The sequence below is a fragment of the Ahaetulla prasina genome, chromosome 11, assembly GCF_028640845.1.
Source record: "Ahaetulla prasina isolate Xishuangbanna chromosome 11, ASM2864084v1, whole genome shotgun sequence".
NCBI classification, from domain to species: Eukaryota; Metazoa; Chordata; class Lepidosauria; order Squamata; family Colubridae; genus Ahaetulla; species Ahaetulla prasina.
The window spans coordinates 2,112,292-2,139,809 of record NC_080549.1 but is presented as its reverse complement, the minus strand read 5'-3'; the positions used below and the strand labels follow the sequence as shown (position 1 = coordinate 2,139,809).

The following is a 27,518-nucleotide window of genomic DNA, read 5'->3' as shown; positions in this document are numbered from 1 at the left end:
TTTCCAAATGGCTGGTAGGCGGGAGGTGTCATCTCGTTGGTTCATGCTGTGTGGGCGTTTTTCTATCTCAATGGCTTCTCTGATTATTCTGTTGTTAAAGTGTTCAGTTTTGGCGATAGTTCTGGTCTTTTAAAGTCAATATCATGTCCTGTGACTTTAAAGTGTTGGACCAGGGAAGAAGTTGGTTCCTCTTTTTTGAATGAGTTCTTGTGTTCTTCAATGCGTGCACTTATTCTTCTGTTGGTTTGTCCAATGTATGTGGTGGGGCAGGCGGTGCATGGGATTTCATATACTCCTTGATTTTCTAACTCAATTTTGTCTTTGGGGTTTCTTAGGATGGTGGATATTTTTCTGTTTGTGCAGAATGCTGTCTTGATGTTGTGTTTGTGGATACATACATATATATATGTAGGTCTTTGGTTGTTCGGGTTTTCTCCCGTGTAAAATTGGAAGTGTCTTGGCGACGTTTCGACGAAGTCTCATTCGTCATCTTCACGCTGGTGTTATCAGTTTCGTGAAGTCTCTAGGAGACTTTTGTTCCTAGAAGCACAAAACTGATAACACCAGCCTGATGATGACGAATGAGACTTCGTCGAAATGTCGCCAAGACACTTCCAATTTTACGGGGGAGAAAACCCAAATAACCAAAGACCTACATACAAACACACCCGCGAAACCTCAGAAAACATACATACAATACATATATATATATTTAACCATAAGATGGGATAGAAAAAAACTGGGATAGGCTTTCAAGAGATCTGAAATTCCACTTATACTATGATAAAGAGGGCTTCCTAGAATTCTTACAGTGTCTCTTTCTTCACCTGATCTTTGAAGTCTGTCCCAGTTTGTCTCTTTGTCCTATTTTATACGAAAACAACTTCAAGGCAGGGTTACTCTGAGTTTCTTTCTCACATGTCTTTCTATCTCTGGACTGTGTAGAGTAAGCTCTCTGTTGTGGCCTCTTGGCCACCAGCCCCTCCAGCGGCCGAATCAAAGGAGGAGGAGGAGGCGTGGGAGTCAGGGTCAGCATCAAGGCAACCTGAGAGCTCCGAGGAGGAAGTGGGAATGGAGTTGGCACAGAGAAAGAGAGAGAGAGAGAAAGAGAGAGAGAGAGAGGGCTGGGCCGTCCGTCAGCCCTCAGATAGAGAGTCAACAGCCCCCAGGCGGCTGATAAGAACGAGGAGGAAAAGCTGGATCCAGTGCCTAACACACAAATGCACAGAAGGCAGAGGAAAGGAGAGCTGTGGAAATCTATGGGCCGGTCCTTGGGACAGAAGAGCCAATGCTGCTAATGAAGCCCTGCCTGAGCTCTGGGGATAAAAGGCAGGGGGCAGAGATGAATAGATGTGGCAGACAACTATTCATCTCGCTGCCAGACAGACTTGTTAGCCTGTGGTGAAAAAGAAACTTTTTGCCGGGGCTGCTGACGCTCATAATAAAAGAATTATTGATTTAAATTCAGAGGGTTTGTCATATTTGGGGAACTGGATCAGGACACTCTCATCTAAACCCCTCCTCAACGGCTGACTCACACGGTCAGCTCTAAATCCTTTCACAGATATCTGCTTGCTAGACCTTCCATGCTGGACTTCAAGGCATTACATTTATGGGATGGTCAATCGTCCACCGCCTCCCATGGAAAAGATACAACATCCTTATGGTTGGTAGCTGGGCCAATTGCTCAGGACGTTGAGTGTTGTGGGCCAACACAATTCATGGCTACCAGATGAGCCCAATCTGCCTTTGTGTTGTGCGCCCAAACATCTCACCCGTCAGTACAATTGCTCGGCCCTTGTGTATTTACACCGCAAACTCACAAATATTTGAGTTTGGTCCTTGGTTAATCAACGGAAGCTTAGATGCATCATGTGAAGGTTTTGTTTTTCCATGCAGGACATAATCCTTATCAATAGTTGTCTGTCTACAGGATGCCAGTAAGAGTCCAAAGACGATGAAAAAGTTCCTGCCCAAAAGGAAAACGGAGAGGAAGCCATCGGATGAGGAATTTGTGATTAGAAAAAGTAAGTTGGCTGTGTGGTTCCTTTCTCTAATTGATTTTTTTTGTGGAGGCTGTAAGGTAGAACACCCTGATCTTCATCCATTGGTTAAGATACCTTCTGGAGCAGGGGTCTCCAACCTTGGCCAGGTTTAAGACTTGTGGACTTTAACTCCCAGAATTCCTCAGCCAGCAAAGCTTTGGGTACAAATAAACAATCAATATCAATATAAATCATAACGATACAAGCACCAAAGTTACAGTCATACAGTCATAAGTAGAGGGAGATGGGTGATGGGAACGATAAGAAGATTAATAGTAGTGCAGATTTAGTGAATAGTTTGACAGTGTTGAGGGAATTAGTTGTTTAGCAGAGTGATGGCCTTCGGGAAAAAACTGTTCTTGTGTCTAGTTGTTCTGGTGTGCAGTGCTCTATAGCGTCGTTTTGAGGGTAGGAGTTGAAACAGTTTATGTCCAGGATGCGAGGGGTGTGTAAATATTTTCACAGCCCTCTTTTTGACTTGTGCAGTATACAGGTCCTCAATGGAAGGCAAGTTGGTAGCAATTATTTTTTCTGTAGTTCTAATTATCCTCTGAAGTCTGTGTCTTTCTTGTTGGGTTGCAGAACCGAACCAGACAGTTATAGAGGTGCAAATGACAGACTCAATAATTCCTCTGGAGAACTGAATCAGCAGCTCATTGGGCAGTTTGAGCTTTTGAGTTGGCACAGAAAGAACATTCTTTGTTGTGCTTTTTTGATGACATTTTTGATGTTAGCTGTCCATTTACAAATATCGAGGATGGAGAGCAGGGGTCTCCAAACTGGGAAATTTTAAGACTTGTGGACTTCAACTCCACGCTGCCTGAGGGATTCTGGGCGTTGAAGTCCACAATTCTTAAGGTTGCCCCGTTGGGAGACCCTTGTTCTAGAGTCAATCTAGAGTCTGTCCTTAACATTCATTTGATTTTCAGGCACGGTGGCCTTAGAGGAAGACGCTCAGATCCTGAAGGTGATAGAGGCGTACTGTGCAGGGGCGAGTCTGCAGCAGAACGTCACTTCGGGTGAGTGGTTTGAAGCAGGGGTGAAATCTGAACTGGTTTACTACCGGCTCGCTAGCTGCGCATGTATGCTGGGTGTGCTCATGCGCAATGTGCACCACACACCAAACGTGAGGTGCATGTGCAAGTGCCCACAGTGCAGGCCAAAAGGAGGCATGGGGTAAGTAGAACAACCTATTCTGCTGAATAGGTTGTAAAAAATGCTTTTAAAAGTAAAAAAAAAAGCTCTGACGATAGTGTGGCTCGATTGTCAGAGCCTCTTTTTTTACCTTTTAAAAGCATCTTTTAAAAGAAGTGCCAAGCGGGCAACCAGGTGATTGGGTGGGCATGGGCGGGGAGGGGGGAGCTAGGGACTTTTGCTACTGGTTCTCCGAACCACCCGCTGTCATCGCTACCAGATCAGCCGATCCGGTCCGAACCGGGAACATTTCACTCCTGGTTTGAAGCCAAACCATGTAGCTCACAGGGGTTCAAGAACACGGCCGAAGTCTTGTGTGTCAGGTCAAGCATAGGACGCACCTTCAATACCTGGTGTTTGAAATCAGAAGAAGCTGTGATTTCTTTCACCACTTTTTTCCAGAGCGGTGCTGGCTGGGCAATTCTGGGAATTGAAGTCGTGGCGAGGAGTGCCATAAAAGTGGGCGAAACCCGGCTGAACAAATGTCTCACTTAACAAACATAAATGTTGGGGCTTGTGGCGGTTGTAAGTCGAGGACCAGCTCTTTTGCTTTCTCCTCTCGAAAGGGAAATCTAGCCTAGCGCGGATGAGTCAAACCCCCCCCCCCGCCTTTGAAATAAAACTGACTTTTGAGATGGTGAGATGAAAGTAAAGGAAACTGTGAGAAATTTGCAACGAGATGCAAGTTTTGTCCTCGGTTCCTTCTTACCCTCCCAGCCTCCCGAGATGCTAATCTCCCAAGACACCCGTCACTCTGGGGCTTTTATCGTTCAATCTGCTGCGCGTTTCAGAAAAGAGAAGAAGCAGCCTGGCGGTTTTCTATAAATATATATAATTTCGCTTCTTCTGAAGCCACGAATAGAAACACGAGTCTCGTACTGGTGGCACTAAATCAGTGCATCTCTCAGGGACGGGAGGTGGCTCAGCCTGGGGCGGGGAGGGGGGTTTGCAGGTTGTCTGCGACATTTTATTATTATTTTTTTACTTAGTTATATCCCGGTTTTTATTATTTTTTACAATAACTCAAGGCGGGGAACGTGTCCTATGTGCTTTCCTCCTGCTGTTTCCCCCAGAAAAACGTTCCTGTGAGGTGGGTTTGGGCTGAGAGAGAGGGGCCGGCCTGAAGTCAACCAGCTGGCTTTCATGGCCAAGATGAGACTAGAACTCACAGTCTCCTGGTTATTGGCCCAAAGTCACCCAACAGTCTTTTGTGCCTAAGGTGGGACTAGAAATCACTGTCTCCTAGTGATTGGCCCAAGATCAGTCAACCCTCTATGATGTCTTTAGGTGGGACTAGAACTCCCAAAGTCACCCCGCTGGCTTTCAGGCAGGATTAGAACTCACTGTCTCCTGGTGATTGGGCCAAAGACATTCAATGGTCTTTTGTGCCTGAGATGGGACTAGAACTCCCAAAGTCACCTACCTGGTTTTCATGCTAAGGCAGGATTAGAACTCGTCTCTCCTGGTGATTGGCCTAAGGTCAGTCAGCCCTCTATGATGTCTTAAGGTGGGTCTAGAACTCCCAAAGTCACCCAGCTGGCTTTCATGCTAAGGCAGGATTAGAACCTCATCATCTCCTGGTGATTGGCCCCAAGTCACCCAACCATCTTTTGTGCCTAAGGTGGGACTAGAATTCACTGTCTCCTAGTGATTGGCCCAAGGTCAGTCAACCCTCTATGATGTCTTTAGGTGGGACTAGAACTCCCAAAGTCACCCCGCTGGCTTTCAGGCAGGATTAGAACTCACTGTCTCCTGGTGATTGGGCCAAAGACATTCAATGGTCTTTTGTGCCTGAGATGGGACTAGAACTCCCAAAGTCACCTACCTGGTTTTCATGCTAAGGCAGGATTAGAACTCGTCTCTCCTGGTGATTGGCCTAAGGTCAGTCAGCCCTCTATGATGTCTTTAGGTGGGACTAGAACTCCCAAAGTCACTCCGCTGGCTTTCAGGCAGGATTAGAACTCACTGTCTCCTGGTGATTGGGCCAAAGACATTCAATGGTCTTTTGTGCCTGAGATGGGACTAGAACTCCCAAAGTCACCTACCTGGTTTTCATGCTAAGGCAGGATTAGAACTCGTCTCTCCTGGTGATTGGCCTAAGGTCAGTCAGCCCTCTATGATGTCTTAAGGTGGGTCTAGAACTCCCAAAGTCACCCAGCTGGCTTTCATGCTAAGGCAGGATTAGAACCTCATCATCTCCTAGTGATTGGCCCCAAGTCACCCAACCATCTTTTGTGCCAAAGGTGAAACTAGAACTCTCCATCTCCTAGTGATTGGCCCATAGTCACCCAGCCAGCTTTCACACCTAAGGTGAGACTAGAACTCACCATCTCCCAGTCTCTAGCCTGGTGCCTTCACCCCTCGACTAAACTGGCCTCGGCTTCATGGAGGCAAAATTGCATCCCAACCTTCTCGTTTCTCAGGCGCACCAAACAAAGCCGTTCCCTGAATTGTCCACTCTCGTCCTCAGGGTCCCGCAAAGATTCAGTCCCCCAGGTTCTACTTCCGGAAGAGGAGAAATTAATCATCGAGGAAGTGCGGAGCAACGGGCAGACGGTGGCCGAGGAGAAGTGAGTGAGACCACGAGCCGAACCTACGAAAAAGCTTCAGCGAAACTTAGTGGGGGGGAATTCTCCTCCCGCCTCCATTCGTCCTTGAGGTTTCTTTGAAGACTTCCTTCCCTCGTATTGAGTCTTCTGCTGACCACCCAACCATGAACCCCAACGTTTTGATTCTTAGGAAGGCTTCTAGGGCCGAGGTGACCCATCTCAACGTCAAGGGGGTGCAAGAGACACAACGGGAGCCCATGCAGACAAGATGGTGTCGCCCTTGTAGGTGCCATTGGGGTGTCTTTCACACCCCACCTCTGGTTCCCCTTCTCTTTGCTGGTTGGAACGGTGCATGTTTTCCTGTTGGCAGAAAATTGTGTGGCCCGGTTTTGCCAACGGGGGGGGTCCCCCCTCATCTGGAGCCAAGTCAGATTGGGAAGGCTTAAGAGCCCTTATTGTTGGGGGTGGGGGAGGTCCCCTCAGGGCCAGAGCCCCTCAAAGGACAAGAAAGAGTTTTGTGACCATGAACAAGTTGGAGGTCAGGAAAATGGGGGTCTCATGAATGGGATACAACTCACTTAACAAACATCTCACTTAGGAACAGAGACTTTGGGCTCAATTGTGGCCATAAGTCAAGGAACAGCTCTCCTTTTAAGAGGAAAGCTGAAAACCATCGAAATGAAACATAAACCTAAAATGAAAACCCTTTAAAACATTAAAAGAATAGATCGCCACGGTACGAAGTTCTGAAAATGAAAAAGTGAAAAGCGAAGGAAGTCTTTTGTGTCTCGTGCTGATGGATTCTTCTTCTTCTTCTTCTTCTTCTTCTTCTTCTTCTTCTTCTTCTTCTTCTTCTTCTTCTTCTTCTTCTTATTATTATTATTATTATTATTATTATTATTATTATTATTATTAATTATTATTATTATTATTATTATTTTGGCCTTTTTCTGCTGTTTTCTAGGAGTCTCGTGGATACTGTCTATGCGCTAAAAGATGAAGTCAAAGAACTGAAGCAGGTAATACAAAAAATAAGTTTGTATTATTGTGACTTCCCAGTGAGTTTGGTTTTCTTTTAAAAAAAAAAATTGAACTTAGAACTTAGAATAACTTAAATGTCGCTTTGAATGTGCACTAATTGGCATATATTAAAATATTAACCTCCAATATAAAGTACATGAACATGACAAAATAAATACAAAATTATGCATATAACCCACATATATTATATGACACAGAAAAACAACACAGTCAAGTTCAGATGTATACGTGTGCATGGCAAGAAAAACGAATCTTGCGAGGTTTTGGATTGGGTTTCTAGTCCTCATGGCAGCCATGAACTGTGTGAAAAATGTGCCATTGGTTAATTGTTGCATAAAGGAAAGGGTGCGGTGACTGGCTTGGATGCAAATTATTATTCAGCTGTGGATTTGGCTACTTCTTTATTTTTATTTTTTATTTTTTTTATTTTTTTTATTTTTATTTACATTTATATCCCGCCCTTCTCCGAAGACTCAGGGCGGCTTACAGTGTGTAAGGCAATAGTCTCATTCTATTTGTATATTTACAAAGTCAACTTATTGTCCCCAACAATCTGGGTCCTCATTTTACCTACCTTATAAAGGATGGAAGGCTGAGTCAACCTTGGGCCTGGTGGGACTCGAGCCTGCAGTAATTGCAGGCAGCTGTGTTTTAATAACAGGCTTTTTACAGCGTGGCCTTGGGCTTGGTCCACCATTGCAGTGGTGTTGAGAAGTGTAAAACATGAGGAAGTGCATCTATCTGGAATGTTTTGAGGGTTGATTTCGAGAAACTTTCCCTGTTTCAGGAGGGGTCTTCAGCCTTGGGTGGGGGGACAGGAGGAAGAATGTCCTGCCTAAACCCAGCAGCTGGAATAATAATAATAATAATAATAATGTTTTAATTTATATACCGCCCTTCTCCCGAAGGACTCAGGGCGGTGAACAGGCAGATAAAATATAAATACACACAGTAATTAAAAACATCCCTTAAAAAACTAATTCAAATGCCCAAAAATGTTAAAAAACGTACTCCCCCGTAAAATAACAAAATTTTAAAAACCCATCCAATAAAAATAAAAATCAGGCTAGTCCAGCCATACGAAATAAATAAGTTTTAAGTTCACGGCGAAAGGTCCTAAGGTCAGGTAATTGTCGAAGTCCGAGGGGAAGTTCGTTCCACAGGGTCGGAGCCCCCACAGAGAAGGCCCTCCCCCTGGGGGCCGCCAGTCGACACTGTTTGGCTGACGGCACCCTGAGGAGTCCCTCTCTGTGGGAACGTACCGGACGATGGGAGATAGAAGCCGGCAGTAGACGGTCCCGTAGATAGCCCGGTCCTAAGCCATGGAGCGCTTTAAAGGTGGTAACCAATACCTTGAAGCGCACCCGGAAAACAACAGGTAGCCAGTGCAGTCTGCGCAGGATAGGTGTTATGTGGGAGCTCCGAGGCGCTCCCTCAATAACCCGCAGCAGCGTTCTGAACTAGCTGAAGTCTCCGGTGCTCTTCAAGGAGCCCCATGTAGAGAGCATTGCAGTAGTCCAGGCGAGAGGTAACGAGAGCATGAGTGACTGTGCATAAGGCATCCCGGTCCAGGAAGGGACGCAACTGGCGGATCAGGCGAACCTGATAAAATGCTCTCCTGGAGACGGTCGCCAAATGGTCTTCAAAGGACAACCGACCATCCAGGAGCACGCCCAAGTTGCGTACCTTCTCCATCGGGGCCAATGATTCACCCCCGACAGACAGCCGCATCTGCAGCTGACTGTACCGAGGTGCCGGCATCCACAGCCACTCCGTCTTGGAGGGATTAAGTTTGAGCCTGTTCCTCCCCATCCAGACCCGTACGGCTTCCAGACCCGTACGGCTTCCAGAAACTGGTTCCCTAAACTTTCCACCAGGGGTGGGTTTCAAATTTTTTTACTACCGGTTCTGTGGGTGTGGCTTGGTGGGCGTGGCTTGGTGGGCATGGCTTGGTGGGCGTGGCAGGGAAAGGATACTGTAAAATCTCCATTCCCACTCCACTCCAGGGGAAAGATACTGCAAAATCCTCATTTCCTCCCGATCAGCTGGGACTCGGGAGGCAGAGAATAGATGGCGGCGGGGCCCCCCACTCAGGAAAGTCAGAATTTTTACTACCGGTTCTCCGAACTACTTAAACTTTCCGCTACCAGTTCTCCAGAACTGGTCAGAACCTGCTGAAACCCACCTCTGCTTTCCACTCTCAGGTGGCCATTATGCCTACAGGATCCGTGCAATTCTCTGTTCGAATTCTGTATAATTTTGAATTCGTTTAGCGAATTCAAAATTATAACTGCACTGAAAAAGTTAACTTAAGACGGCTGTTCGCACTTACAACTGTTATAGTGCCCCCATGGTCATGTGATCAAAATTTGGGTGTTTAGCAACTGGTTTGTATTTATTGCAATTGCACTTTCCCAGGGTTCTGGGATCACCATTGTGCTAAGATGGGTGGCCAAATCAATGTTTACTTCGTAAATAAAATAAATAAAAGGCAAGCCAAGTTAGTGGGGGGAACCAGATTCATTTAAGGGCCGTGTGATTTCCTTAACAACGGGCCATGATTCGCTAAACAACCCTAGCAAAAAGATCTGTCAAATGGGACGAAACACCCCTAACAACTGCCTTGTTTAGCAACGGAAATTTGGGGTTCAATTGCAGTCATTAGATGAGGAGTGCCTGTACCCCAAACACAGTTTACGGAAGGAAAACCGGAGGTGTTTTAATAACGTGCAAACACAGGTCTTCTCTTTTTCCCCGCTGCAGGAGAACAAACGAATGAAGCAGTGTCTGGAGGAAGAGCTGAAATCCAGGAAAGATTTAGAAAAATTGGTCCGGAGGTTATTGAAGCAAACGGACGAAAGCATCCGAGAAGAGACGGGCTGCCGTTCCTCCGTGCTGGCCTGAACCCTCAAACCCCCCACTCAGGAAAGTTTGCAGCCGCGTCTCTCGGGCTCCCTCGCTCTTTCGTTTGGGGAATCACGCCTGTTTCGCTTCTCCGTTGCAGAAAAGAAAAGATCTAAAACAAATAGCCCAGCTGGTTTTTGTTTTTTTCCCCCCTCGTTCAAAAAGCGCATTTTGCATGCTGCTCATGGCCGGCGAAAATTTTGCTGCAAAACGGACGTCAGAAAAGTCACCCAAAAAATTTTTCCGGGACTTCTGATATCGCTCCACCCCACCCACCTCCCCCCACCCCATCTCGTCCTAAGATTATACGCTCGTGGCAAGGGATGGGTCACCACTCAGCGTGAAGAAGGTTCCTGAATGCAAAACCCAGTTGAGAGGAAACGCAGGGAAAAAAACAAAACTCAAAAAAACCGCCCGTACCTCCTTCCGTTCTCGTTTTGCTTTTAAAGCGTGTTTCTTAATTTATTGAGTGGGAGGGAGAAGCAAACTCGGTTTCTTGAATTGCAAGCGAGTGAGAAGCCAAATGATCGTTTGCACGTCTGCTTTTTGGTTGTTGTTTTTTCAGGGAATTGGGGAAAACGAGCGTGAGAATTGCCGCCCTCCTCTTGAGATTGTGAGAATCCCGCTCTGTGGCCTTTCCGTAGAGGATATGTACGCAAAGGGTCTCAGATTAGAGGGATTTGATTCCTCATAGCTTTTGGTTCCTTGCGAATTAAGCACGGATCCCTCAGGAGATGTGTTCAAATGAAGAGACAGCAGCCAATGGCACGCTCGCCTCTTCCCGCTGGTATAGGGTCTCCTGCTTGAGCTGGGGGGTTGGACTAGAAGACCTCTGAGGTCCCTTCCAGCTCTGGATTTATGATTAACCGAGGCGGCCTGATTACAGGCCTGTCCTCACCTTACAACAGTTCATTTAGTGACCATTCAAAGTTACAAAGGCATAGGAAAATAGTGACTTACAAACATTTTTCAAGTTGCCAAGCACCCAGGTTTTGATCGTGTGACCATGGGGATGTTGCAACGGTTTTAAGTGTGAGGAACGGTTGTAAGTTTTTTTAAAAAATGTCAGTGCTGTTGTAGCTTTGAACGGCCACTAAATGAAGGGTTGTAAGTCGAGTTACCTGTGCTCTGACGTTGGAGAGGAGCTGGCTTGGTCTTCCTATTGGCAGAATTATTTTTTGATCGCCGCCGCGTAGCAAGAGTGGAATTGACTCCGAAAAAAAAAAAAGTCCAGTTGGAGATCATCTTTGCATTCCGGCTGTTAGCTACTGGAGGGGCAAAAAAGTGCATTTTGAGAAGGCCAAAGCTCTTTGGCTGCAATAGCGGGTGCATTTTGAGGCAGCCAGGAAGGGCAAAGAGAACCAGATTGCAAGATAAAGCTGAAAAATACGAAGAGACAAAAAGAGGCACGCAAAAGGAGCGAGGGACGCGTTCTTGTCTTGGCCGAGTTTGTGCGGAAGCTCGTCGCAAAGAGACAGAATGGAGATGTTCCCCTAGAAGGCCTCCCTCAAGTCTGCAGCTCCTCAACGTCTTTCATGAATGATCTACTGGGAACTGGGTTTAATTTTGGGTTTTTTTCCTGGCTACAGAAGATCTACAGTTTGTTTGTTTGTTTCGACCCACAGCGATTCACCTGGCCAGAAATTAGAAGCAGACAGAAGAACTGAAGAAGAAGAAAATAATGTAATAATATCCATTTTTGAGACTGTTTTGCCTGCTTTGCCACTAAAATGAAGGAAGTGCATGAGATGAATGCTAACGCTTTTCAGTTCTTGTCTGGACTCTCCCTCTTGGCCTTGGAAAAAGTATGATAGGTTTTCAAGTTCAGTTGTCATCTTATAAAGGAACTTCTTGAAAGGGATCAACCCAAAATTTTAGCGAGGGGTTCTCTGCCCAGTTGCTGGATGGGTGTGGCCATGGTGGGTGTGGCCTAGACGGCCTCCCGCACCACAGCAGGGTGGTGATGCACTTTTGCCCTCCCCGGGCTCCAGAGGCTTTCCTCGAGCCTCTGGGAGAGCAAAAATGGCCTCCCCAGGCTCTGGAGGCCTTCCCGAACTTCTGGTAGGCCCGTTTTTTGCCCTCCCCAAGCCTCTACATGCGCACCCTACACTTACCTGCATTCAAAACGGGCCGCGTGGGGACTCCTGGGAGGGCAGTGGGTGGGTTGGAGAGGCCAGCCAGGAGTGGGATTTGGGGGTTCTCCGAACTGCACAGAATCTTAGCTAGAGGTTCTCCCGAACCCCTGCGAACCCCCAGCAGCCCCTCCCCCTGGATCAAACCATCTAGACCAGGGATGTCCAACTTTGGCAACTTTTAAAACCTGTGGACTTCCAACTCCCAGCTGGCTGGGAAATTCTGGGAATTGGAAGTTCACAGGTCTGAAAGTTGCCACGGTTGGACATGGCTTCTCTGTTTGGGGGGGAACGATGGAGTTGAAGGTTGTTTTGGTGTTTTTTTGCCCTCCCCAAGCAATGAGCACTCCCACACAGCACTGAGCATTGCCAACTTCTGAGAAGATACCTGGAGGCACCTCTCCTCAAAACCTTCCTAAATTCAGCTGTGGGGAGGTAGAACATCTGCCTGCGCTGAATGTCGAGATGGTCTTCCGAAGCCTCCTGCATGATCTTTGGTGTCTTCACTTATTTCTGTGCTTCCTTACTACTCTCAGCCAAGGTGCTTCCAAAAACCTGGATCCATATGTGTCCTAAGCCATTCTGGAGCACGTCAGGGGGTGGGTTGGAATAAATATCCACAAATCTCTCTCTCTCTCCAAGTTTGAGGTGGCCCCTCAGGAATGAACAGCTCCAACATTGTCAAGGGGGGAGAATATTACGCTGATCTATCAATCAAGGAAACCATCAGATCTCTTGGCACGCGATAGGAAACATCTCTAAATTGGAATGTAAGAAAGAGATTTTTCCCAGGAGGGGAAAACAAAATCTCAAGGATTGTTAATTTCTTTAAAAAACAACAACTACTACTTTTGGACTTCCTTGGAAAGCATGAATTCCATTTTTGCCTGGTCATGTTTCCTCCAGCCAAGGAAAAATGTTGTGTCCAGGCCTCCAAAATTTAGGAAATGCTGGCCTTATTGTCTGAATTCAACCTTTGTTTCCACTATATGCACCAGATGTTATAATATGTTTGTGTGTGTTTGTTGTTCTAAGGACAGTTAAGGCTGTAAAAATCCAAGTTTTTCAGAGAAGTCCATGGGACTCAAGAGAGCTTTTTCAGTAAAAATGCATAGGATTGTGCTGTTAAAAACAAAACAAAAGGAAGAATACACAATTGTACTAAAGGAATAGAAGCCATTTGAACCTGATTGGATAATATATATATATAAATACATATAAATATATATTTACAGTTTTATGTAAATAGGTTTCTGTTAAGATTTTATCTTATTGCTTCCTTTCTTTGCTTTTCAATTTCTCTCTTGTTACGTTTTTATTTCCGGCCCACCACAACTGGTACAAACAAAACCCTTTTTTTTTCTAAAAAATATTTTTATTTTGAGAAATTTTTAAATTTTTTGTTTTCAAGGAAATAAAAGAGGATTTTTAAAAGAAAAAAAAAACAGGCTGTGCCTTTACAAGTGTACGTCTCATCTTTTCATGATAACAGGGCTGCCAAGTTATTTCTCTGGTCGGAGTAGTTTAGTTCTGGCTAAAAACGAAAGGAGGTCATTGCAAAAGGCTCCCTTAAAAACAACCACAGCCCCCAGAAGTTTAAGCAGAAAATATCAGCAAAAGAAAATATGTTATTTCAACCATTTGGCAGGCGGTGTAACGAACAGATGAGATGGAACTGTTTTGTCATTTCATTGCGCACAGGCTCATTTCCGCCAACACGGCTAAACCGCCGTATTTATAATTCAGTAGAGCTGGTTGCCTGCTTAACACGTAAGGCTAAGGAGTTGTCATCTTTGACCCTACACAACATCACTTTGAGCTGTGAAAGTTCAGTTTGGGACCCATCTGAGCCAAGATTTTGTCATCTCATGGCTACTTCCGCCAATGTTTTTTTTCCTTGGGTCCAACATATTAAGAACGGTTGCAGGATTTGGGTTTGCCTAGTTTAGAGATTGAGATTGAGGGCAAAAGAAGAAGGGGACGGCAGAGAACGAGGTGGCTGGATGGAGTCACCAAAGCAGTCGGTTTGAGCTTAATTGGACTCCAGAGGATGGTAGAGGACAGGGAGGCCTGGAGGAACGTTGTCCATGGGGTTGCGATGGGTCAGGCACTAACAACAAGTCTAGAAATGAGATTGACTAGGGGGTGACATGATATCAGTGTCCGATATCTAAGGGGTTGCCACAAAGAAGAGGGGGTGTGTGTCAAGCTATTCTCCAAAGCACCAGAAGGCAGGACAAGAAGCAACGGATGGAAACTAACCAAGGAGAGAAGCAACCTGGAATTAAGGAGAAACTTCCTGACAGTGAGGACAATTAACCAGTGGAACAGCTTGCCACCAGAAGTTGTGGGTGCTTCATCACTGGAGGTTTTTAAGAAGAGACTGAACAGCTGCTGGTTTGGAATGATACTGTATAGGGTCTCCTGCCTATGCAGGGGGTTGGACTAGAAGATCTCCAAAGTCCCTTCCAACTCTGTTAGTCTGTTAAACACGTTAGTCTTTTACAAAATATACTAATATATAATCATAAGGTAAAGGTTCCCCTCGCACATACGTGCTAGTCGAAACGGTGCTCATCTCCGTTTCAAAGCTGAAGAGCCAGCGCTGTCTGAAGACGTCTCCGTGGTCCTGTGGCTGGCATGACTCAACGCCAAAGGCGCACGGAACGCTCTTCCCTTCCCACCAAAGGTGGTCCCTATTTTTTCTACTTGCATTTTTACGTGCTTTCGAAACTGCTAGGTTGGCAGAAGCTGGGACAAGTAACAGGAGCTCACCCCTTTACACGCAGCACTAGGGATTCGAACCGCTGAGCTGCCGACCTTTCAATCGACAAGCTCAACGTCCTAGCCCCTGAGCCACCCTTGAATATATAATCATAGGAGAGTTTATATGTTGTGCAAAGCTGGCCTGTTGACTAAACATGTTTGCAGTTGGCATCTCAGCACGTCTGAAGAACATCAGATTGGGGAACGTTGGTTGATGGTGAGGAGCAAGCAGTTCTTCCTCAGGGTCTTTCTTAGTCCTCTTTGGAGGTAACTGTGACCTGGTGTGGGCCTCCAGGATGAAACAGATGCTTCCCCAGTGACATATGGTCCATCAGTAAGTTCTACTAGCAAAGCCCGCATGGAATTAAGAGGCCCACCGCTTTCTCCTTCAGCGACTGTCCTGGAAGCCACGTGAGATGCTGTCTCAGCCTTTCAACATGTAACAAACCACTGCTATCTTCTCCTTTTAAGGGCCGCTTGTATTTTGATAACCTTCAGATTTGAACAATTTACCCTCCCCTCCTGCTTAATAAATTAAATAAAATACATCTACAAAAGAAATTGAACCAAAGAGTTCATAAATACGGTTAAGAGGAGAGGAGAAGGGATGGCGGGCCACAGAACAGAAGCCCCTTTTCTAGGAGAGCTGAATAAGGCCAAAGTAGGTATTCCCGTGGGCGTATTGTACTCTGGAGATGTCCGTGACGTTGGCAAAGATGGTGTGGCCGGACTGGAGCTCCACAGCCCTTCCCACGTGGATGGACTGCAAGCCACAGAGGTCCACTGAAGTGCTGTAGGTCCCCACCCCTTTCAGTAGCAGTTGATCTGTCTCCAACGGCAGTTTGAGATAGACGAAGACGTTGAACGGGGCACGCAGCTCTGGTTGGCTACAGAAGGTGACTTGGGCGTAAATGTAATAGCGCCCGTCTTGGCTAACTGTGATTTCGCCATCCCGGTTGGAGAACGCATCATCCTTTGGGGCATAGATCGTATTCTTCCAGTGTAGAGCTGTAGGGAGGAAGACGATAGATTTCATTTGTATTCCATGTCAGCTCAATAAGATAGACCAGATTCAGAAATCAATGCTCTCGAAGCCCACTTTTATTTTGGGGTAAGCTACAACTACATGCCGGCTTGGTAATTTCGGGAGTTCAAGTCCACACATCTTAAAGTTGTCCAGTTTGAAAAGCTTTCAGGATTGAGGGCAGTGGGGGGGTTGCCCCCGGTTCGGACTGGTTCTATAGAACTGGTAGTAAAACCAGTGGGAGGCTCCACCTACTGACCCGGATGTCGTCATAGGGATCTGCGCCTGTGCAGAAGCTTGGCGCGCGGGCGATCCCATTGCGAACCGGTAGTAAAGGTAAGTAGAACCCATCCCAGTTGAGGGTTTCTTCAACTGAGGGTGTCCTGTCTCCTTCCCCACTTCAGACCCACGAGCTGGCCTTCAGCCAGTGGATTCACAGCTCTTATCAGTCCTGGCAGAGAAATCGCAGCTGCCTGCCAAAGTTCAAACAAATGACTCACGTAGCAAGACTTTCAGCTCTTTTTGAAACAGTTCAGCTAAACTTTTGCTTCCCGTGGAGTGAGAGCAGTCCCAAAGCTCCTTATATATCCTGTGGGGTGGGGCTCCTGCCCCACCCTTCCTTTTGATGACGCCGCCTCTCTAATCTTCTGAAGCACGGGTCAAGCCAAGCTTGATTATTATTATCAGCTGGGTCTGAAGGCGTAGCCTGGGGAAGGGAGGAATCAGGGGATGACGGCCTCATTACGTCCTCCGAATGGTCTGGTTCTGGCTCCTGGAGCCGAGCCACAGGAATCGGTGCTCCCGAGGTAAGCCTTACTGGCGCTTCCCCCTCACTCCCTGAGTCACTTTCGGGCATGGGGCCAGGTTCGGGAGCTGGAGTCACAACAGGGTGGGGGGCGCCTGTCAACCCTGAAGCTGACCTAACTGTGGCCGCTTTCTGTTCTGTAGCTTTTTCTACAGGGATTTTACTTCATATGGCTTCAAGCTCGACACAGCCTGGAGCCAGTGGTGAAATCTGAAGCAGTTTACTACCAGTTCGCTGGCTGTGCATGTGCACTGCATGGGCGCATGTGCAGTAGGCACCATGCACCAAATGCAAGGTTCGCGCGCGTCCAATTACAAATGAGCAGAAAATAATGCCAGTTCTCACCTTTCTTCCCGCCGCTCACACCTGCCAAGTGAATGCTTGAACCTCGCTTTGGGTAACCTGCAATAATAATAATAAAACAAGCAGCGGTCGTTGAAAGCTTCCACCTTTTGATAAAAATGTGTTAGCCAGATATCATGCTATCCAACTTTTAATTCACAATTTATGAAAAAGCTTCTCCCTTTAATAAAATTTGTGAGCCAGAAAAGGTGCTACCCAACTCTTAATTTTTACTTTATTGACTAGAATAAGGCTCCTCGCTCTGTTAACCCTTCATTGACTAGAGGATGGTCTGGAAAGGAAAAAAGGCTCTAGAAACACCAAAAAGAAGGGCTGAAAAATTCAGAAATATGGAACAGTATGGTCCAAATGACCCAATTTCCAAGTGGAGGTTTGTGCAACTAGGCAATTGCCAGCATTTGCAGAAATGTTCTCCATTGTTTTAGGGCCAAGATACTTCCAGTAATGTAACAGTATTCATAACCAATTTTCTGGTGCTACTATTGTTATTTCATAGCCTTTTAAAAACCTTTTTTTGGCAACGAAGTGTTAATGTGCCTTGAACCAACTATGTGTGTGTGAGAGAGAAAGAAAGAGGTTGTGGGGGTGAGAGAGTCAATGGGAGAGAGGAGAGGGAGGGAGGGAGAGAAAGAAAGAAAGAGATAGAGGGAGGGAGGGAGGGAGGGAGGGATAAAAAGGGAAAGAGGGAGGGAGAGAGAAAGAAAAAGAGGGGAAGGAAGAGAGAGAGAAAGAGAAAGGGAGAGAGAGAGAGAAAGACTGGGAGGGAGAGAGAGAGAGAAAGAGAAAGAGGAAGGGAGAGAGATAAAAAGAGAAAGAGAGGGAGAGAGAGGGAGAGAGAGAGAGAGAAAGAGAGAAAGAGCTAGAGAGAGGGAGAAGAAAAGAGAGATAAAGAGAAAGAGGGAGGGAGAGAGAGAGAGAGAAAGAGAGGGGAAGGAAGAGAGAGAGAGAGAGAGAGAGAGAGAGAGAGAGAGAGAGAGAGAGAGAGAGAGAGAAAAGCTATTTCCAAAATTGCAAAAACTTACTTGTTTGCATAGCTGGCACAATTTGATCTGGAACCTGTGGAAGAGAAAGAAACGGTTTTATTTATACAATTTATAGAGCTGCCCATCTCACATGAGCCACTCTGGTTGAGAGGCAAGAATTAAAAACTCACACAGTAAAAAAAACAGAAAACACCCCACAATATTTATTGAGAAGTTTCCTCAGGTCATCCAATCTCCCCTAAACCTCCGTTGAATTTAGGCTTTACCATCAGAAGGTTAAAAAGGGAAGGAACACAGCGCAAGATTTTAAATAGTTCAAACAACAAAGTGGATTTTTTTTCCCCAGATCAATACAGTGCCACATTGAATGCAATGATTTAATATATTTATGTGCTCCTTCAATAACGCTGCGTTTAGGAATCACAAGCAGGGATCAAGGCAGTGGTGAAATCCAATTTTTTTTACTACCGGTTCTGTGGACGTGGCTTGGTGGGCGTGGCAGGGGAAGGATACTGCAAAATCCCCATTCCCTCCCCACTCCTGGGGGAAGGATATTGCAAAATCCCCATTCCCTCCCCACTCTGGGACCAGCCAGAGGTGGTATTTGCTGGTTCTCCGAACTACTCAAAATTTCTGCTACCGGTTCTCCAGAACCTGTCAGAACCTGCTGGATTTCACCCCTGGTTCAAGGTAGAGTAAAGGTTCCCCTCAACATATGTGCTAGTCGTTGCCGACTCTAGGGGGGCGGTGCCCATCTCCATTTCAAAGCCGAAGAGCCAGCGCTGTCCGAAGACGTCTCCATGGTCATGTGGTTGGCATGACTTAATGCCAAAGGTGCACGGAACGCTGTTCCCTTCCCACCAAAGGTGATCCCTATTTTTCTACTTGCATTTTTTATGCGCTTTTGAACTGCTAGGTTGGCAGAAGCTGGGACAAGGAACAGGAGCTCACCCCGTGACGCGGCACTAGGGATTCGAACCGCTGAACGGCTGACCTTTTGATCAACAAGCTCAGTGTCTTAGCCACCGAGCCACCGTGTTGCTATTCAAGTCAAGGTAGAGCAGCCCTGGTTAAAATTATGAAAGTCCCACAGAGAGAGGGAGCAATGCTCTCAGTTCCATATGAAATAAAATTATAGCGTCATCCAAAATAAAGAACCATATCTGGACCTGGAGCAGAGGAGGTGAGTTAATTCATCCTGTTTTCCTGCCTGGGTCTTTGGGGCCACGACCCTTCCTTTTTAAAAAAAAAAAAAGATTCTCTGGGGCAGCTCCTGCAGCTTAATCCATTATTCTTAGACGACTTTTGGGTTTTGCATGATGAAACTGCTGAGACAGGAAAACCTGTATATCTCACTGCAGTCTCAGAATGAATCCACAGGCGTGAATATAAACTAGGGTGTGAAAACGCAAACGCTACTTCCAAGAAGTCTGTGCAGCCTCTTGGCCACTTTCTTCGCCTCCAAAAAAAAGTCGTTGTTTGTTTGTTTCTCCCCGCCCCTCTTTTAGCATAAGTCTCAACAATTTTCCCCCTTTATACAACCAGCTTTTTCCAAAATGGCACACCCTAACCATAACCCTCGCATCCTGGACATAAACTGGAAATCAACTCCTACCCTCAAAACGACGCTATAGAGCACTGCACACCAGAACAACTAGACACAAGAACAGTTTTTTCCCGAAGGCCATCACTCTGCTAAACAAATAATTCCCTCAACACTGTCAAACTATTTACTAAATCTGCACTACTATTGATCTTCTCATCGTTCCCATCACCCATCTCCTTCCACTTATGACTGTATGATTGTAACTTTGTTGCTGGCAATCCTTATGATTTATATTGATATATTGACCATCAATTGTGTTGTAAATGTTGTACCTTGATGAACGTATCTTTTCTTTTATGTACACTGAGAGCATATGCACCAAGACAAATTCCTTATGTGTCCAATCACACTTGGCCAATAAAAACTTCTATTCTATTCTATTCTATTCTATTTTCTTTTATGTACACTGAGAGTTTATGCACCAAAGACAAATTCCTTGTGTGTCTAATCACACTTGGCCAATAAAAAACTTCTATTCTATTCTATTCTATTCTATTTTCTTTTATGTACACTGAGAGTTTATGCACCAAAGACAAATTCCTTGTGTGTCTAATCACACTTGGCCAATAAAAAACTTCTATTCTATTCTATTTCTAGATGGGCCGAACACCAAGTCCCACCCTTTCCAATGGTTAATGGAATAACAGAGTTGGAAGGGACCTTGGAGGCCTTCTAGTCCAACCGCCTGCTCAAGCACAAAACCCTACAACCATTTCAGACAAAGTTCCCCTTCAAAGTTTGGGAAGGACAAAAAAGGACAGAGCAAAGAACCCAAAGATGCTTTTAGGTCAAACTTGGGCACAGATAAAATTCGATCACCTTTTGGGAAGAATCCATCAGTTCTCGGAAGCTTTCTGAAATCTTCGCGCAATCGAGAAAGGAGATCTCCTCCCCCTGCGGTTTCCGACAGCTCTGCACTCGCTTCAGGAACACGTAATCTTCATGTAACATCAGCTCATTGCTCATCTATCAGGGGAAACCATCACAGGTTAGAATTGTGGATGCAACGTTGAATCGGTTCAACGAGTCAAGTGGAACACTTCGTTTTCATGGTAAAATGCCAGTGAGAAACTTGCACACCGAGTAAATGGTTTCCTGTTTTGCTCATGGAGAATGCAACTGAGATGCGCTTTTTAATTTAACATTTCTGCCATATGATTGATATACATACATACAATAATAATAATAACAATAACAACAACAACAGAGTTGGAAGGGACCTTGGATGCCTTCTAGGGAGAGAGAGAGATGATAGATAGATAGATAGATAGATAGATAGATAGATAGATAGATAGATAGATAGATAGATAGATAGATAGATAGTCTAGTCTACTCCTATTCTATTCTATTCTATTCTATTCTAGTCTAGTCTAGTCTAGTCTAGTCTAGTCTAGTCTACTCCTATTCTATTCTATTCTATTCTAGTCTAGTCTAGTCTAGTCTAGTCTAGTCTAGTCTACTCTACTCTACTCTACTCTACTCCTATTCTATTCTATTCTATTCTATTCTAGTCTATTCTAGTCTAGTCTAGTCTAGTCTAGTCTACTCCTATTCTATTCTATTCTATTCTAGTCTAGTCTATTCTATTCTATTCCATTCCATTCCATTCTATTCTAGTAGCTTGCAAGATGCGCTGTTACAGGTGTCATTTGGGGGTTAGGGTCCATGCTATAGCTGGTTAGTGAATTAAGAACATCCCATCCCTCTAAATTTAAAAATAACAACAAAATTAAGCTACAAAGCCTATGCGCCATCTCAAAATTAGTGGAAGGATGCTCCCCCCCCATTTTAGTTATATTTATTTATTTGCTTGTTTGTTTGTTAATTTATTTGCCAGCTATCTCACCATGGGGCTACTGTAGGCGGCTTACAAAAATAGAAAGGAAAAAATGAAAAGAGTGTAAACAGAACAGAATATATCACCAAGAATCCATGCAAATATATGCAAATCGAATTGATGGATTAATCTGTCAGCTACATTTTCTTTTAACGGAAGAGAGTTTTTTTTAATTAGTTGATCAGTCTAAAATACAAAGAGAATTTAAAAAAAAAAAAAGAATAGAAAACTGGAGGGGAAGGGAAAAAGGAGAAAACATGGAGTAAAGAGGGGAAAAGAAAGAAAAAGGCACTGAGTTCCAACTCTGTTTAGCACAGGAGAAGATAACACCTATTACTTTTTAAAATTTCTCTTTGTGCTTTACACGTTGATAAACTCATAAAAATGGAAGGAGGAGGAGGAGAAGAAGAAGGTTTTAATCTGAGCGGCTCATCCCCATGGATCATATCACTCCCATGTTTTAATTTTAAAAAGCCGTTCCGGACCTAAAGACATGTTAAATCACAGGCTGAGAAACTCCTAACAAGATTTTGGGGGGCCCTGTTTTAGTCTTTAAAAAACAAATCTTAATTTTCAAGGTTTCTGCAAAAACCTGGGGCCTGGCTCTCACGCAGAGATATATCACAGTAGAAATGATGAACTCATATTATCTTAGATTCCCACATGATGTCAAAACTAAGGCTGAATTGCAGCTTTAGGGTCAAAATCAGGAAGATGACACAGAAATGGCACTTGTTGTTCCGGTGAACAAGCCACAGTCACCATCAAATTGTCTTGTCCTGGTTCTCCTAGCCAGATGAACATGAGGGTGGAATCCAGACTTGCTCATGATCAATGCGAGGCATGGCCAACTCCATCCTCCCCTTCTAAATAAGGTTCAAACTGGATCCAGACTAACTGGATGACACCAACTCAACTCTGAGTAGACAATTAACTTGCAAAGCTATGGAGGAAATAGTGTTGCTCCATGTTGCAAGAGGGCCAATTCTGAGAAACGGGGGGGGGGGGGAATTACTGAAGTCAACAGACACTCATCCTACCCCAGTTCCACCCCCCAAACAATTAGGACAGCATCAGAACCCATCCCCCTCTATCAAGGTTTGTTAAGTAGGTTGACCGGAAGGACAATGACTCAACTGAGTAGCATATCCTTTTCTGAAGCATTGATGTTGCCCTAAAACAGTTGTGGCCAGGATGAATGACTGACACCACCTCTGAATCTTGATTGTTTTTCCTTCTTCCCACCCAACTTGTCATCTGGTCCTCTTTACCCTACTTATTTTATTTAGGTCCCGGTTTGATTTTCTTGTTTTTAAATTATTAGTAGGTTGCCCAGGGTCTCTGGGTGATATATATCCAATTAATATAGTGATATATTGATTACTATATAATTAATATAATTAATATAGTGATATATATAGTGATATATATAATAATATAGATATTATTATAATATTATAATATTATGATTATAATATTATAATATTGTATTATAATATAATATATATTATAATATTATATAATATTATAATATAGATATATTTTATAGATAATTAATATAGATATATATGTAGTGATATATATATATATATATATATACATAGCCCAGGGTCCCTGGGTGATATATATCCAATTAATATAGTTATTACATACTCATACTCATATATATGCTTATATATTGTATAATTATTTCATGCTTATGCTTATATATACTGTGTGACAAAATAAATAAATAAATAAATAAATAAATAAATAAATAAATAAATAAATAAATAAATAAATAAATAAATAAATAAATAAATAAATAAATAAATTTAATTGTTGGTTGCACAGTCAGACAGATAATTAGACTGGAGCTGGTATTTTTGTCCACCTCTCAAGTCCTTCCCTGGGATAGAAAGACGTTGCTTGATAGTGTTCAAAATCTTGTTGCAGGATGTAAACTGTTCTGAGTCAAGTTGCCTTTTGCAATTGACTAATGGGGATTTTGTCAATGTCAAGTAAAGCTGCCATTTTGCAATTGACCAATGGTGATTTTTGTCAATGCTGATGGTGTTCAAGTGGGCTTATTATTATTTTCCAGTATTTTTACTTTTTTTATTTTATTTTATTTGTACCCTATGACTATCATTAAGTGTTGTACCTTAGAATTGTTGATGAACGTATCTTTTCTTTTATGTACACTGAGAGCATATGCACCAAGACAAATTCCTTGTGTGTCCAATCACACTTGGCCAATAAAAAATTCTATTCTATTCTATTCTATTCTATTCTATTCTATTCTATTCTATTCTATTCTATTCTTTAGGATTAAACAGATAAAACAAATACATAAAAAGTTATTATTATGGCTGTGTTTCGGAAAAATCACTGCCTGCCACTAGTTCTAGATTTTGTTCTGTTTTGGACTCAGAACATAGCAATAGCAAAAGATGTAAATGTTAATAAAATGGGAATTGTAAACACTGTTCAAACAAATTCAACATTTAAGGCAGCCCTTCCTAAACAAAGATACTACAGATAGGTAAATTTATTTATTGATTAATTGATTATCCTGGAAGAGTTACAACTCCAGAAACCTTGCAGAATACGGCCATAAAAACACGGTAAAAAGAACAGACGATAACTTCAAAAGAGAAACATCAACACACAGTGAAAAGACCAAAAAAATCGCACAAGGAGTCTACCATCCATCCTAAACCTGGGGATAGAGCAGTGGGATTTCAGTTCCCATCATTCCCAGTCAACAGGGCCAAAAGGCTGGCCGAAGACCATGTTCAAATCGGTTTCTTTTTTCTGAAGCCTCTACAGCTTGGCCAGATGGAGCCCTCGGCCAGCTTTGCAGAATGCCATGCTTAAAAATGTGCAGTGTGCAGAGGGCTGGTCTTGCTGACCTCTTAGGCTCCTTCCAATTCTATGATTCCATCAAACGCGGCCTAATGTGCACCACACAAAATGTGAAGGACGAAAGAAAGCTGTCTCTTGGGGAAGACTGGCTGTTGCTTTCCCCTGCAAAGAGTGGCCTGGGTTGAGCTAGCAAATCAAAACCCGTTGAGTGGCTAAACCTCCCTTTGTAACCCGCCTATGCTGGAAAAATGATAACAGATTCACAGAGTTGGAAGGGACCTTGTAGGTCATCTAGTCCAACCCCCTCGCCCAAGCAGGAGACCCTACCCCATTTCTGACAGATGGCACAGATGCAGTTGTTCATCCATTGTTCCTTTGTTTCAGTTGCACTGCCTCGGATAAAATTTGCTTTGTTTGGGAAAGGAAGAAAGACTCCGTTTATCAAATATTTTGAGTCTATTGGCTACATTGAGAAAATTCAGTTGACCCTTAGCTGTGTGTCCCGTCTCATCACACAACTAAGGAAGAGTCAAGGACTCTTTGTGGCTGTTAAACAGAGATCTGCAGGTTAGCATCACAGAAAGAAAGAAAGGAAGGAAGGAAGGAAGGAAGGAAGGAAGGAAGGAAGGAAGGAAGGAAGGAGGGAGGGAGGGAGGGAGGAGGAAGGAGGAAGGAAGGGAGGGAGAAGAAAGGGAGGCAGGAAGGAAGGAAGGAAGGAGAAAGGAAGAAGAAAGAAAGAGAGAGAGAGCGGGAGAGAGGGAGAGAGAGAGAGAGAGAGAGAGAGAATGTCCCAGAACCTTGGGATTGAATTCAAAAGTCTTCCAAATGTGATAACTACATTTTGCATTGCTACACTGGTGGATGCTAGTCTGAATGTCTCATAGGCAACCAGACTGTTTTTTTGAGGAAGAAGACTACATTTATGGTCCAAATGTCATTTGCTTCCTTTAGCTGTGTTTTTACATAGCCTATGAATGATTGATGGAAACCAAAATGGAAGGATTGATCAATGGGAAATCACTGCACCAGTTGGAACGCCAACCCCCAGTATCCTTCCCAGAAGGCTCCCGTAGGCAGGGAAGGATGTATATCGGAGTAACGATCAGCTGCCTTTGTGACGGATTAAGCTCATCCGCCTAAAACTCTCTCCACATCCAGCTTGCCCCCAAATTGCGTGGTTATATTTTGTTTTGCTCAAATCTCGGTGTATTTTTTGAATGTTTTTTCCTTGGCTGTCTAAGATTGCAAAGGATGTGGCTATGATTGTTTGTTCCTATCACCCATGTTTCCATTACTCTGCAACTTCTCTGCCCTCAGAAAGAAAAAAAGAAAGAAAGAAAGAAAGAAAGAAAGAAAGAAAGAAAGAAAGAAAGAGAGGGAGGGAGGGAGGGAGGAAGGAAGGAAAGAAGGAAGGAAGGAGGAAATAAAGAGAGAGAGAAGGAAGAAAAGAAAGAAAGAAAGAAAGAAAGAAAGAAAGAAAGAAAGAAAGGGAAAGGGAAAAGAATTCCATCCATCCACCCATCCCTCCATCCACCCCTCCATCTATCCCTCCATCCATCCCTCCAACCATCCCTCCACATATCCATCCCTCCACCCCTCCACCCCTCCATCCATCCCTCTATCCATCCCTCCAACCATTCCTTCATCTATCCATCCCTCCCTCCCTCCATCCCTCCATCTATCCATCCCTCCCTCCCTCCCTCCCTCCATGTGTTAGATATACACCTATCTTTCCTCCAGGAGCTAAGACAAGAGACACAGGACACTGTCTTCCAGTGTGTTCGCTCAAGAGATTGAGGTGGAGCTGAGAAGACTGGTCTAAAATCATTAAACTTCCTTCCATTGTTAGATAGAAACTGACATTTGGTCCCATTCCGCGCCCCCCCTCCCAATCAGCACGTTAACCACCGCATTGGAAAGCGGAATAAGCATTTGATACCACAGGAATTCAACCTGTGATCCACTGTAGTTGTCTTCCCACCCATGGAAACCCAACCTTGACATCTTCTCTCTAAAGAAACCGGGCTTACCTTGTCTAACTTGATGTGAAGGTGCAAAATATAGAGGACGGTGCCCACAAGTTGAGCAACAACGAAGATAGTGATCACACTCAGGAAGGTCTTCATGGTGACCCTTGACACTGGTTCAGCCGGTGGCAGATTTGATGGAGAATAGGGCTGCCTTGGTTCCTCCATCTCTACCTCTCGTGCAACTACCATGAAATTTGAGTCTTACTCTACACAGTGTGTGCCAGCCCACAACTTCCTGAGGAACAAACTGCATCTCACATGCTGAGTGGAAGTGTTTGTTTGTGTGTATGCATATGTGTGTATTAACCTTCCTCTTCCATAACAGCAATGAAGCAAAATCATCATTTGAACACTATTTCTGGAGGTTCTGGCAGAAAACCACTCCTGGCGTTCCCTGCGGTGAATTCTTTGCTCTCTTTTTCACCGTCTCTTCTTTCCTTCTCCTCCTCCTTCCTTCTTCAAAGATGGGAAGAACAAAATCACAATATAGAGACCTCCTTGGATATCATTCCTCCGAGCAGAGGACAAGAAGAACATTAAAGATATATATATATCTGGCTTAAGTTCAAAAGTCCATCTATTTCAGCCTTCTTTGGTGTCCTCAGCTGCTATATGCTGACTATATATTTCATTCAGAAAAACTTATATAGTCCAACATGATTTCTCTGGAAAGCTGGCAAATGATGCTCTTTTCTTATCCCCCTTTGATTGCAATTCTGAAGAAAGAGGTTCCATGTATTGTTCCTGATGAATAGCCATGACCAGAGGTCTCGTTTTTTTCTAGAAGAAGGCCCCTCAAAATCTTCAGCTCAGTGACCCTTGCCTGAAGCTTCAGATTGCTAATCAATGCCGTCAACATTTATGATGTGAAAAGAGGGTGAAATGATGTGAAAAGGGCCGCATGGGGACTCCTGGGAGGGGAGGGGCAGGGGGGGTGAGCCAGGAGTGGGATTTGGGGGTTCTTCGAACTGCACAGAATCTTAGCTAGAGGTTCTCCCGAACCCCCTGCGAACCCCCAGCAGCCCATCCCTGGTTCAAAGCACGAATCCCAGAATTATGTCATGCAAGGGAACCATTTTATAGAATAGAATAGAATTTTTTATTGGCCAAGTGTGATTGGACACACAAGGAATTTGTCTTGGTGCATATGCTCTCAGTGTACATAAAAGAAATAAATCTATTTATTTATTTATTTTGTCAAACACACCAATATATATAAGCATGAAATAACCACAGAAATTGAATACAACCAAAGGGAACATTAGGACAGGAACGGTAGGCACACTGGTGCTCTTATGCACGCCCCTTACAGATCTCTTAGGAATGGGGTGAGGTCAACCGTAGATAGTCTTTGATTAAAGCTTTGGGAATTTTGGGATGAGACCACAGAGT

General features: G+C 44.2%; 2 protein-coding genes across 3 annotated transcripts in view; one reads left to right on the top strand and one right to left on the bottom strand.

Moving 5' to 3' along the window:
- ARHGEF6 (Rac/Cdc42 guanine nucleotide exchange factor 6) overlaps positions 1-11,482 on the top strand; it is a 48,376-nt gene extending 36,894 nt beyond the window's left edge. For both annotated transcript variants that reach the window (XM_058154699.1, XM_058154701.1), the window contains 5 exons: positions 1,934-2,027; positions 2,975-3,064; positions 5,710-5,809; positions 6,753-6,807; positions 9,593-11,482. In XM_058154699.1, coding sequence (XP_058010682.1) covers positions 1,934-2,027; positions 2,975-3,064; positions 5,710-5,809; positions 6,753-6,807; positions 9,593-9,733 — 480 coding nt within the window. In that variant the 3' untranslated portion in view covers positions 9,734-11,482. The remainder of the gene's footprint in view (positions 1-1,933; positions 2,028-2,974; positions 3,065-5,709; positions 5,810-6,752; positions 6,808-9,592) is intronic.
- A 1,579-nt stretch (positions 11,483-13,061) lies between these two features.
- On the bottom strand, positions 13,062-26,291 carry CD40LG (CD40 ligand). The gene is made up of 5 exons (XM_058154627.1): positions 26,127-26,291; positions 20,232-20,378; positions 17,846-17,879; positions 16,806-16,862; positions 13,062-15,639 (listed from the first exon to the last, which is right to left on the bottom strand). The coding sequence occupies exons 1-5, from the start codon at positions 26,289-26,291 to the stop codon at positions 15,269-15,271; spliced, it is 774 nt and encodes a 257-aa protein (XP_058010610.1). The 3' UTR covers positions 13,062-15,268.
- Between the last annotated feature and the right edge of the window lie 1,227 nt (positions 26,292-27,518).

Coding starts and splice junctions, on each gene's coding strand:
- CD40LG (XM_058154627.1), bottom strand. CDS start 26,291: ATGGAGGAACCAAGGCAGCCCTATTCTCCATCAAATCTGCCACCGGCT. Junction 20,379..26,126: donor TTCACATCAAGTTAGACAAG/GTAAGCCCGGTT, acceptor TTCCCCTGATAG/ATGAGCAATGAGCTGATGTT. Junction 16,863..17,845: donor TGTGCCAGCTATGCAAACAA/GTAAGTTTTTGC, acceptor TTATTATTGCAG/GTTACCCAAAGCGAGGTTCA.